Source organism: Oncorhynchus nerka, linkage group LG5 (genome assembly GCF_034236695.1).
Source record: "Oncorhynchus nerka isolate Pitt River linkage group LG5, Oner_Uvic_2.0, whole genome shotgun sequence".
Taxonomy (NCBI): Eukaryota; Metazoa; Chordata; class Actinopteri; order Salmoniformes; family Salmonidae; genus Oncorhynchus; species Oncorhynchus nerka.
In genome coordinates, this window is record NC_088400.1 from 37,622,923 (window position 1) to 37,634,977 (window position 12,055).

At 43.5% G+C, this 12,055-nt stretch overlaps 2 protein-coding genes across 4 annotated transcripts; one reads left to right on the plus strand and one right to left on the minus strand.

Moving 5' to 3' along the window:
- Nucleotides 1-1,772: 1,772 nt before the first annotated feature.
- Nucleotides 1,773-4,845, minus strand: LOC115129452 (ras-related protein Rab-33B-like). Its single transcript, XM_029659808.2, has 2 exons — nucleotides 4,338-4,845; nucleotides 1,773-3,976 (listed from the first exon to the last, which is right to left on the minus strand). The coding sequence occupies exons 1-2, from the start codon at nucleotides 4,566-4,568 to the stop codon at nucleotides 3,488-3,490; spliced, it is 720 nt and encodes a 239-aa protein (XP_029515668.1). The 5' UTR covers nucleotides 4,569-4,845; the 3' UTR covers nucleotides 1,773-3,487.
- Nucleotides 3,975-11,933, plus strand: ugl (ureidoglycolate lyase). Of its 3 annotated transcripts, none has more exons than XM_029659799.2 (15): nucleotides 3,975-4,241; nucleotides 5,526-5,654; nucleotides 5,805-6,023; nucleotides 6,297-6,387; nucleotides 6,672-6,748; nucleotides 7,152-7,262; nucleotides 7,395-7,454; nucleotides 7,601-7,757; nucleotides 8,036-8,234; nucleotides 10,026-10,104; nucleotides 10,264-10,356; nucleotides 10,464-10,536; nucleotides 10,645-10,712; nucleotides 10,823-10,953; nucleotides 11,116-11,933. In XM_029659799.2, exons 2-15 carry the CDS (start codon nucleotides 5,538-5,540, stop codon nucleotides 11,285-11,287), a joined length of 1,647 nt encoding a protein of 548 aa, XP_029515659.1. In that variant the 5' UTR covers nucleotides 3,975-4,241; nucleotides 5,526-5,537; the 3' UTR covers nucleotides 11,288-11,933. The 3 variants fall into 3 exon arrangements, with proteins under 3 accessions (XP_029515659.1, XP_029515657.1, XP_064874698.1); XM_029659797.2 differs by lacking the exon at nucleotides 3,975-4,241 and adding an exon at nucleotides 4,861-5,247; XM_065018626.1 differs by lacking the exons at nucleotides 3,975-4,241; nucleotides 7,152-7,262 and adding an exon at nucleotides 4,861-5,247.
- The last annotated feature ends 122 nt before the right edge of the window (nucleotides 11,934-12,055 follow it).

Below are 12,055 nucleotides of genomic sequence, written 5' to 3' on the forward strand. Positions count from 1 at the left end.
CTATGTATTTTTGTAAATGACAGCTGGTGCACGATATAAGGAAGTCTCGAGCTATTACTTGCCTGAGGTAGAATATCTCATGATAAGCTGTAGACCACACTATCTACCTAGAGAGTTTTCATCTGTATTTTTCGTAGCTGTTTTACATACCACCACAGTCAGAGGCTGGCACTAAGACAGCATTGAAGGAGATGTATTCTGCCACAAGCAAACAAGAAAACGGCGCTCGTAGTAGCCAGGGACTTCAATGCAGGGAAAATTAAATCTGTTTTACCAAATTACTATCAGCATGTTAAATGTGCAACCAGATGGGTCTCTGGACCACCTTTACTCCATACACAGGGATGCGTACAGAGATCTCCTTCACCCTCCATTTGGCAAATCTGACCATAATTATATTCTCCTGATTCCTGCTTACAAGCAAAAATTAAAGCAGTAAGCACCAGTGACTAGATCAATAAAAAAAGTGGTCAGATGAAGCAGATGCTAAGCTACAGGAATGTTTTGCTAACACAGAATGGACTATGTTCCGGGATTCCTCCGATGGCATTGAGGAGTACACCACATTAGTCACTGGCTTCATCAATAAGTGCATCGATGACATCGTCCTCACAGTGACTGTACGTACATACCCCAACCAGATGCCATGGATTACATGCAACATACGCACTGAGCTAAAAGCTAGAAGCTGCCACTTTCAAGGAGCAGGACTCTAACCAGGAAGCTTATAAGAAATCCCGCTATGCCCTCCAACGAACCATCAAACAGGCAAAACGCCAATACAGACTAAGATCGAATTGTAGTACACCGGCTCTGTGTAGTACAATTGTTGTTAATCTAACTGCACTGTCCAATTTACAATAGCTATTACAGTGAAAAAATACCATGCTATTGTTTGAGGAAAGGGCACAACAACAAAACACTTTTCATGGCAACGGGTTTGATTACATTCATTCTGAAGGTAAATAATGTACTTACATACAGTAATCTTGCTCTGATTTGTCATCATGAGGGTTCCATAGATAAAATGTAGCATAGTTTTGTTTGATAAAATAATTTTTATATTCAAATGTAGGAAATGGGTTCTAAAGTTTGAACTCCTGCTGTTTCTGTTACAGGCAGTTAGATTTGGTTGTCATTTTAGGCGAAAATGGAAAAAAAAAGGGTCCGATCCTTATTAAACCAAGCGCAGGGTCGTTGTTCTGGGCATGCTGCAGTTGGCCTGTCTGGCGTTGTGTGTGGGTTCATTGACGTGTTTTTACACAAAAACACCAACCTCAGTGAAACTCGAGCACCTGTGTGGACTGGTTTGGTGAACAATATGAGTGTTCTTTCATCTAAACAATTTAAATGATTTGTCAAATGTAGAGTACAACACTTGATTTGTTCAATTTTGTGGTGACTCTTTGCTTCCCAAAGGAAAAACACAGTATTGGTAAGTGATCAAGGTGGCTTGAGGCTACAATTGTCTGACTGAATGCCAAAGGTGACACAATGTTCAATCATCTAATAGCATGGTTTGACCCTCGCCAGGTTTATCCTGCCTTAGTGCTTTGCTCCTGTGTTTCCATGGTGATGGTGTCAGGCTAGGCATGCCTAACATTGACCAATGGCGAGAATGACAACGAGGTGTTCCACCATCACAACGACCCTGAAGTTGTAATACCCTGACAGCTCCCACAAACGATCAACACAACAATAGTTGAACTCTTTTAACTCCCCCCATCCCACAGATAAAAGAACATGTCGACCTGAAATGACATACATTGCGCTGAAATGTTCAGGATGCTTTATTGCAAGGTTACACATAACATTTCTAATGTAATCCATAAACCATTGCAAGGCTTTACTCCCTCGTTTTGTTCCCAGGAATTCATTCCTGACGTGATCAGTCTCGTTAAAATAAACAGTGTCTTTCTCAAACAGACATACCTTTGTATCAAATAGCCCAGATAAAATGAACAGAAAAAAAAGAATTGATTAACCTGAAATGACAGATTAACGACACAGAGCACTAACAGAACACATAAAAAACACAAATATTTAAAGCACATGTAAGCAAAACAAGAGTGCAAGGCAATTGATAAAGCCTACCATTCCCCCCTTGCCTAGTTCTATAGACCAATCTAAGGGCAACAGGTCAGAGAGTGAATATCTTTTAATTGAACTGTATCCTGAGAAAAGGCTATCTAAGCCCACAGTACTTTAGCGCAACTAATTGTTGTGTTGACATACTGTGGGGTGGCATCTGTTCTCTGCTGGCTAAAAACGGTAATTATACGACAAGACTTCCAGGTTATCTGACATACAGTACATAAACCATAAACACCAACCGTCTTCATTAGAGGGTCATTTCACTGGTGGGGGGTTTCTTTGCAACTGTCCCATGTTCAAAGAAGCAGGTCTGTTAGCTAAGGTTCAACGGCAACAATACAGGTAATCAATCTCCTCACCACTACTTTTGACACATTTTACAGGCTTGTTGTAAAGATAAAGATACCCATGCATTGATAGCAGCTGTCATCATTACTTTGCCAAAGCAGATTATGAAGAGGGAATGATGACGAGTCTTGCCCCACATCAACAGTGATCTCATCAGGCGGAGTGGTTCGTGCAGCATCACACTGTGCTGCACTCACAGTACTGAACTGATCTGATGTTGTGCCACACATCCTTCTCACAAACACACGTAAAACGATGCACCACAGGACCAGCTGTGATCCAAACGCACAAAGCAATGGTGACGGTAGTGAAGGCCTTTGGGATGACATCATAGGGTAGAAAACATGTTACAGTTAGAACAGATTTAAGATACATGGTATTTGTTGTATATAGTAATAGTTGTTTTATAGACGTTACTTATGCAAGACATGCTACAGAAGATCATAACTTTACTTAAGAAAACTTTTGTATATTGTGGGACTTGCGTAGGGGCACAATTATAAACCCGATGGATGGGTATTTTGGTACAGAAACGCCTGAGTGAGGTGTACTTATATTGCCTGCTGTATACTCTGAGGTGTGTGTGTGTGTGTGTAAATTGAATATGTTGTACATCAATCTGGCCAACAGTTTTCTAGCTCAAACACAGTTCAGTGGAACCCGTCAACAAGATTCACTTCAAACAAGTTCCTTTTTATCCTTCGCTTTCCCAGGTCACTGAGATGTTTACCATATGATGACAGTGCTAACACCGTCAGGACTACCTCCTAACACAGAACATGTGTGTGGTAACACACAGTCTAGGTGGAGCACAGGAGGTGAGTGAAATATGTGTGTTGACAAAGACTGAGGGCACCTAAACTCTTGTAATATGATGACATCACCCCATCTCTCAGGTGACCACACATCCACTTAAATAATAAAAAGGTGCTTAACTGTTGGGGGGGGGGGGGGGATCTACCCCTGATATTGGAAGTAGAGGAATCTACCCTGATTCCTATTTCTCCCCACAACCTTCTTCTCTTGCTCCCCCCAATGCTCTCTCTCAGCACATGCAGGCCCAGCTCGCCTTCTCCTCGCCCTCGTCCCTTCCCCTCGTCAGGGTCACCGTGTCCCCCCCGGGCAGCTGGCTCAGTATCAGTGGCTTCTGGGACTTCAGCTTGTGGGCTACCGTCATGAAAATGGCCTCCACGTGATCACTGTTACCATGGCTACCGTCGCCATGACCATTGCTGCTGGGGTTCTTGGCAGATGTCTCGAACAAGGGCATGGAGTGGGCGTCCGCAAACTGCTGGGCCAAGTCTGTGCCCACCTGGACAGAGTTCTGCAGGTCACACTTGTTCCCAACCAGGATCCTCGGGACCTCCTGGCCCAGAGCGTGCTGCTTACACTCCTCGATCCAGGCCGGGAGGCTGCGGAAGCTGGCGGCACTGGTCACGTCGTACACGAACACCACAGCGTGCACGTTGCGGTAGTAGTGCTGCACCATGCTCTTACGGAAACGCTCCTGGCCTGCCGTGTCCCATAGCTGAACCTGGAGGGGAAAGTCAAATGAACACACTCTGAACAGCTTCTTTATTGAATGTTGTCAGTCTCCAAGGAACTGAAATACAGTACCTAGATAGACCTTATATTCACTGTGAGTTTGCCAGAGGATGAACTGAACTGTAATATGTATGATTCTGCAGAGGGCAGTCAGCGCACCAAACAGATTGTTTTCGCTTCTGCCACTGCCCTTGAGATGATCAAAGACAAGAGACGTTTGAAATTGATGCCACAACAACTCCAACGTGGATGAGGTAGACTGCATTTATATGTCAATTGTTTCCAGGTTGTGTTGTTTTGGAACAACCCAAACAATCATTTCACTTGTTTTATGTAATCTATCTATTCACCTTGATTTTCTCGCCGTCAATCTCGATAAGTTTCTCCCGAAAGTCCACCCCGATCGTGGCCTCGGTTTTCTCCGGAAACTTGCCCGCACAGAATTGGTAGGTTAGGCATGTCTTGCCCACACCGGAGTCCCCAATCACGATGATCTTGAAAATCCGCGTCCGTGGTGGCGGAAGATGAGACGAGACAGTCAGCGAACTAGTGAATTCCGTCGACGACTCCACACTTGCCATATTGTTTGGCTGTTGATTATCGAGGATATGCTAGCAAACTACAGTAGCTGCCTAGCTAACGTTAACCCAGAGCTGTTATGGCTTGCAAAACCGCGCCTCCGCCAATGCTAGCTGGATGAGCTGTCAAAATGAGACAAGCAATCTCGCCCAATACAAATGGAATTGGACATTCGTGACAAATCTGTAACCTCCAAATATAAACATATGACCATTGGAATAACAATCTCAGGTTGCTACTTTAAGCATCCTTCTAACTCCTTCCCCGCCCTGCATTACATTTGAAGCCACGTACAACATTGACAGAAAACACAACTCTCGCGAGAGATAACCAAGAAAATGAAAGACTCTGTGGATTGGATCAGATTCGACACGAGGGTCGTTGCTTACAACTGCAGCCTGCGTCCCAGCTCTCTACCCAGCCCAGTCAAAACACTCAAATAAGCATTACATGGGAATATCACAGAAGTGAACTGCAGTACTAAATCTCTTCCAAATACAATTTGAATGAAATAGGAATAGGTATTCAGATTTTTGATAATATCTCGAACGTGTGTCAGCACTTTAAAATCCTGTTAATGTTTTAGAAAGTGGCTTTTAACCTTTACCTAAAACAAACACTGGTTAGTGGTGCACCTTACCAAAGTCCACTTCAGTAGTGAAAAAAGGCATCAACATGTCCGTGAGTACTCATTCCCCCCTATTACAATTTGTTAAAATGTTGTTTGTTAAAATGTTGTAACATTATCTTTATTGTTGAAGTTAAGCTGCAGTGCCTTTTTGATCCATGTAAACTTGTGTTTGTAACATTCTTATCTATAGACAGTCAGTAACCAACTAGACATATTCATGTAAAGCGTACAGTACTTCATAGAAACGGTCATGTCCCAGTTGATTGATGATTTCTTTGCATAGCGTTGAGGCATGTTATTGCAATTGTAATAACTCTATGGGCCACAGGATCCTATAACCATGGAGCTAGAGCCCTCTCCCCCAGGGTTGGAGGCTGAGTATCGAACCATCTTTACCGCAGGCTCCCTGGTCTTCCTACAGGAACTGGTCTCAGCATTTGATGAAGAGGTCGACAAGGTAGGTCAAAAAAAAGCACTAATACATTGTTCCAAATATATTTGTTTTCTCTAGGCCTACTTGTTGACAAACTGAGTGATCAGCGATCACGAAAAAATATACAGTATATCAACCTAGTCTAATACAGTATGTATCTTTCTGTCGTATAAGATCCTGAGGCTTAGAATCTCCAGGAAGACCCACCTGGACCTGTCAGGTGACCTACCGGGGTTCTGTGAGGTCACAGCCCCCGTAAGAAGCGACCCTAGCTGGAGGGTCCGTCCAGTCCCCCAGAGGCTGCAGAGGAGACATGTGGATGTGGGGGACCTGGCCCCCTGTGACACCCAGCGCTTCATTCAGGCCCTCAGTTCCCCTGCACAGGGCCTACAGGTACAGGATATTCAGGGGTCAGATTTAGCCAATTAGCCTTGTTTGACACGTTGTTGAATGTAACATACAAGTAACATTGTTGAATGCAGAAACAGTCACGTATGTACCCAGTCTAGAATGTTGCTACAAGGCAAGGGATGTTGGATATCAGGAGGCTTTGATATACAAGTTAAAAGACGTATAAATCAGGTGATTCTGGATCTGTTGGTGGGCAGAGCATTCCAGAAAAGCCCTCTTCACTATGTAGACGACTGTGTTGTTTTTCTCTTGCAGGTTGATTTTGATGATGGGAACTGCCCAACGTACCACAACCAGATAAAAGGCATTTATAATGTTTACCGGGCGGTGCACAATCAATTTCCCAGTGAGTTTATATCCACTCTATTACCCATTACTCACGGTGGGCTCGGTCCAGGGCAGGAAGCGTTTTGTTGGCACACATCATCCGAATCTAAATGTATCTAGATACAGTCTATCTTGATTGTTTAACTGGACTTTATAATATCTTATATTTTAATCACAAACCCTGCATTAGTCGACTTTATAACTTTCCACCATGTTTAAGTAGATCTACAGGTCAGAATATTGTATGACGACCTGCATTATTATTATTCACGTATACGCCCAACTGTTACTGTCCTCCAACAGATGCCCCCAAGATATCCCAGGCTCCTGTTCTGATGCTCCGCCCTAGAGCCTGGAACATGGTGGAACACAACATGATGGTATTGAGTTCCAACTTCAACACTCTGTTGTCCAAATTCATCTCAATACCTCAGTTTACATGCATACAACATCTGGATTGGCTGAAAGTGTAGAGCCATCCAAATGATCATGTTATGTCTACAACCATCATCAGGGGTGTAACTTTGGTTTTAGAAGTGGTGGGGACATACTATATAAATATATATATATATTCTGTCAGAAAAACACTCTGAAAAGCCTACCTGATCGCTCCGAGGCATCCGCATGGTCCTAAAGCACACCCTTCCACCCTTTGTATCACATTCCAATGATAAAACTGGGGGGACATGCCCCCCCATTCCCAGTGAAAGTTGGCCCCTGACCATCATCTTAGTTTTGTGTGGATGATATTTCAGCAGCGCTGATTCATTTGTGTGTATGCAGGTTAAAGGCAAAGAGGTGCCAGGGCCGCTGTGTGATTTCGGCTTCCTCATGTTCCACTGTGGCAAGCTGTTGTTCGACTGCGAGAGTGGGCCATTTTTCTACCTTTCCAAAGTAAGGCTATGGTAGATAGCTGTGCTGTTATTGGCTGTTAGAATAGCAAATAGGATTGACACGATCTGATATTTTTTTTAAACTCTCCACTACTCTCTCTCTCTTTTCCTCACCACCATCGATGCATGTTAGGTCGAGAGCTACATGGAGGCGAGACTTTGGAACAACATATTCCTCTGGACAGAGCAGAAGGTTTGTAAGCATGCCAACATGGTAAAGGTGTGAAACGCTTTAGAACAGCATGCTTGCTATTTGATTGCTTCTCTGATACACAGTAAATTACTGATCATAAGTAACATTGAATACAAGTGTGTGTGTGTGTGTGTTGTATCCTCTAGCTGGGCCTGCCTGTGGGCAGCATAAAGGCAACCGTGCTGATAGAGAATGTGCTGTCAGCATTTGAGATGGAGGAGATTCTGTTTGAGCTTAAGGATCACTCTGCTGGACTCAACTGTGGGATCTGGGATTATTCCGCCTCCTTTGTCAACAAGTTTGGTGAGTGACTTCAATCCTGTCTTTTCCATGGAAACTTAGGGTTTTCATGGGTCTACAAAATGTCTCTATTCTGGCAATGTTGGAGAATACAGCTTTCAACTTTCAACCATGTTGTTTTTTAGATTGGGACCATTCTGTCCCAAACAGCTCAGTTTAACCTTATTATAAAACTGAATGCAGCAGCTGTCTAAACATGGGTAATCCCTGGGTATATCTTGATACATCACTGGACTACTAGTTCACAAAAGGTCATCTTAAGTTCATTGATTGCCTGACAGGTCACCGAGGGGCCTTCCTGCTCCCTGACCGCAGTAAGTATGTCAACATGGAGAAGCTGTTCCTGCGGAGCTACATGGACCTGCTGGTCCAGACATGTCACCGTAGAGGAGCCCTGGCTACTGGAGGTATGGCAGCCCTGCTGCTGCCTCAGGACAGGGACAGTGCCCCCTATAGAGCAGCCTTGGCCAACGTCACCAGGTGAAGGACCTATTCTACACAGTCATCTGATATATACACTTCATGTACAGTACCAGTCAAAATTTTGGGCACACCTACTCCTTCCATGGGTTTTCTTTATTTTTACTATTTTTTAAAACTATTTTCTGCATTGTAGAATAATAGTGAAATCATCAAAACAATTAAATAACACAAATGGAATAATGTAGTAACCAAAAAGTGTTAAATATATCAAAATATAATTTATATTTGAGATTCTTCAAAGTAGACACCCTTTGCCTTGATGACAGCTTTGCAGTCTTGGCATTCTCTCAACCAGCTTCATGAGGTAGCCACCTGGAATGCATTTCAATTAATAGTTGTGCCTTGTTCATTTGTGGAATTTCTTTCCTTCTTAATGTGTTTGAGCAAATCAGTTGTGTTGTGACAAGCTAGCGGTGGTATACAGAAGATAGCCCTATTTGGTAAAACACCAAGTCCATATTATGGTGAGAACAGCTCAAATAAGCAAAGAGAAACGACAGTCCATCATTACTTTAAGACATGAAGGTCTGTCAATCTGGAAAATTTCAAGGACTCCAAGTTTCTTCAAGTGCAGTCGCAAAAACCATCAAGCGCTATGATGAAACAGGCTCTCATGAGGACTGCCACAGGAAAGGAAGACCCAGAGTTACCTCTGCTGCAGAGGATAAGTTAGTTACCAGCCTCAGAAATCAGAAATTAACTGCACCTCAGAAATGTCAGCCCAAATAAATGCTTCAGAGTTCAAGTAACAGACACATCTCAACATCAACTGTTCAGAGGAGACTGCTTGAATCAGGCCTTCATGGCCGAATTGTTGCAAAGAAACCACTACTATAGGACACCAATAATAAGAGACTTGCGTGGGCCAAGAAACAAGGGCAATGGACATTAGACCGGTGGAAATGTGTCCTTTGGTCTGATGAGTCCAAATTGTAGATTTTTGGTTTAAACCGCTATGTCTTTATGAGACGCAGAGTAGGTGAACGGATGACCTCCGTGTATGGTTCCCACCGTGAAGCATGGAGGAGGAGGTGTGAGGGTGCTTTTCTGATGACACTTTCAGTGATTTATTTAGAATTCAAGGCACACTTAACCAGCATGGCTACCACATCATTCTGCAGCGATACGCCATCCCATCTGGTATGCGCTTAGTAGGATTATCAGTTGTTTTTCAACAGGACAATGACCCAAAACACACCTCCAGGTTGTGTAAGGGATATTTTACCAAGAAGGAGAGTGATGGAGTGCTGCATCAGATGACCTAACCTCCACAATCACCTGACCTCAACCCAATTGAGATGGTTTGGGATGAGTTGGACCTCAGAGTGAAGGAAAAGCAGCCAACAAGTGCTCAGCATATGTGGGAACTCCTTCAAAACTGTTGGAAAAGCATTCCAGGTGAAGCTGGTTGAGAGAATGCCAAGAGTGTGCAAAGCTGTCATCAATGCAAAGGGTGGCTACTTTGAAGAATATAAAATATATTTTGATTAGTTTAACACTTTTTTGGTTACTACATGATTCCATGTGTTTATTCATAGTTTTGATGTCTTCACTATTATTCTGCAAGGTTGAAAATAGTAAAAATAAAGAAAAACCCATGAATGAGTAGGTGTATCCACATTTTTGACCGGTACTGTATCAATTTCTTGCCTATTTGATCCTGATCTGTTCTGTGTTTTTGGTCATATTACACAACAGCAGTGATGACTGATTGCTCGATTATGATTTCACTGGGCTCCAATTGCACCATTCAGCAAAAATATTGTTTCTCCCTTTCTCATATTTCAGACTGAAGTTACTGGAGATCAAAGCTGGTGTTGATGGCTTCATGGTGTATGACCTGGGCTTGATAGAGCCCATGCAGAAAGTAAGTCCTTAATGTAGGAATTGTTGAGCTATACCTTTCAAGGAACTGTTATCTTCTCAGTAAGCATTTCACTGTTAGTCTACACCTATCGTTTACGAAGGTGACAAATACAATTGGATTTGTCACTCTCCCCACTTTTCTGTATCACTCTCTTCTCAGCTCTTCCAGCTGCATTCTCAGGGTGACAACCAGATGCACCAGCTTAGAGATGACCTCACGGTTACCCCCGACGACCTGCTCTGCATGCCAGCGGTCAGTTACTCAATAACGTTGTGCTACTGTATTTATACTACACTATGCATCGCTCTGGAATACCATTCCACGTCTCGTGTACTGAACTGCTCTAAACGTTCTTCTAGGGTGGAGTAACCCTGTACGGCTTGAAGTATAACATTGCTGTAGGAATCCTGTTCATAGATGCTTGGCTCAAAGGTGAGAATTCAAGAGTATGCATCATAATGAACCAGCATCCTTAATGGAGGTTTGGGATGGATATGTGATTGAGTAATGTTGATGTAATGCTCCATGGGTCTCCCCTAGGCAAAGGTCACTTCTTCTACAGGGGACAGGTGGAAGATTCTGCAACTGCAGAAATCTCCAGATCCCAGGTAGGTTCACTTTAGTTTAGGTCATCCTGTGCCGCACTTCCCATTGCAAAAAAACTTGAGAGTCCAGGATCCATTTCATGAGAGATGTGTGTGTGGTGTTTTGTGTCCAGGTGTGGCAGTGGATCCGCCATCAGACACAGCTGGAGGATGATAGCAGGGTGGTGACCCGGGGTCTTGTGACAGAGCTGACCCAGGAGGTCATGGGAGAGCTGAAGGTCATCACACGCTGTCACACTGTCAGGTAGGAGGAGTTGGATAAGAGCACAAGGTTTCCAAGATAAGATTTCCTCACAACTCAAAACATTCTGCATTTCTAGAAGTTTCCTTTGTCTCTGCACTCCTCCCTCTCCTTTGAGCCTCCAATTCTTCCACCGTTCTCTCCTGGCTCTCCCCCCTCCTCTAGGGAGGAACAGAGGTTGTTGACAGCTGCAGCCATGTTCCTGGAGGTTGTCCAGAAGAGAGATTTCCCAGAGTTCCTCACCACCTACCTCAACCTGGACCACACCTTCCTCAACTCTCAAGCCAAAAGGCATGAGGGTGGGGCAGTAGGGGACTTGCCCAGACCAAAACTCTGAAATCCCTGTCCAACATAGCATGGTATTTACATCCCTCAAGTGTTCCTCTTCAAGACCCTTCAAATAATTTTGAGTGTTTCTTGACAATACTGATCCGGAATCCTTGAATAAAATACAAACTTCTGCAGGAAAAATGGCATCAGGAAATAGCTTTTTATTCAACTTTAGTTATTGATAAGTCCTCTGTGTGTTAGGAGTGGTCTGTGTGCAGAACTCAGTATGATTGACAAACGCCTTTCTCAAAAAAATAAAAGATGGATTGGTAACATTGGATGAGCCTATAACATTTGACCAATAAACAGAAATAAAACCCCAAAACAAACCCCACTAACTGTAGAGTGTCAGTGTGTTTTTGCTTTATCAGGAAGTGGTTTCATGGGACTTTCACATGGGTAAAACTAGGAAGGAAAATACAGAGCGGAAAAGGAAAACAGAAATCTGCACATTTGTCAGTCATACAGCACTCCAGGTGAGCATTGAGCTCTGTGTCTCTGCATTCAGATCAGTCATGTCCTGTTCCCTCCTGGAGGCCACGCCGGGACCTCTACCGCTGCACCACCTTGTGGCAGAGCAGAGGACTGCTTGAGCTCAGTAGCTGATTAACTGAGTGCATCGCTGCTACGCCTCCCCTGGGAAACAAGTGCTGTCTCCTTTGAAAAAGTTCCACCTTTTCATTTTTGGCACTTGCCAGCTCACAGGTAAAACCACAATCCTCCATCACCACCACAATTTATAATCTTTCAATTTTTGCAAATGTTTTAAATTCTT

Coding starts and splice junctions, on each gene's coding strand:
- LOC115129452 (XM_029659808.2), bottom strand. CDS start 4,568: ATGGCAAGTGTGGAGTCGTCGACGGAATTCACTAGTTCGCTGACTGTC. Junction 3,977..4,337: donor TTGACGGCGAGAAAATCAAG/GTGAATAGATAG, acceptor TTTCCCCTCCAG/GTTCAGCTATGGGACACGGC.
- ugl (XM_029659797.2), top strand. Junction 6,749..7,151: donor TGGTGGAACACAACATGATG/GTATTGAGTTCC, acceptor GTGTGTATGCAG/GTTAAAGGCAAAGAGGTGCC. Junction 10,105..10,263: donor TGATAGAGCCCATGCAGAAA/GTAAGTCCTTAA, acceptor CTCTCTTCTCAG/CTCTTCCAGCTGCATTCTCA.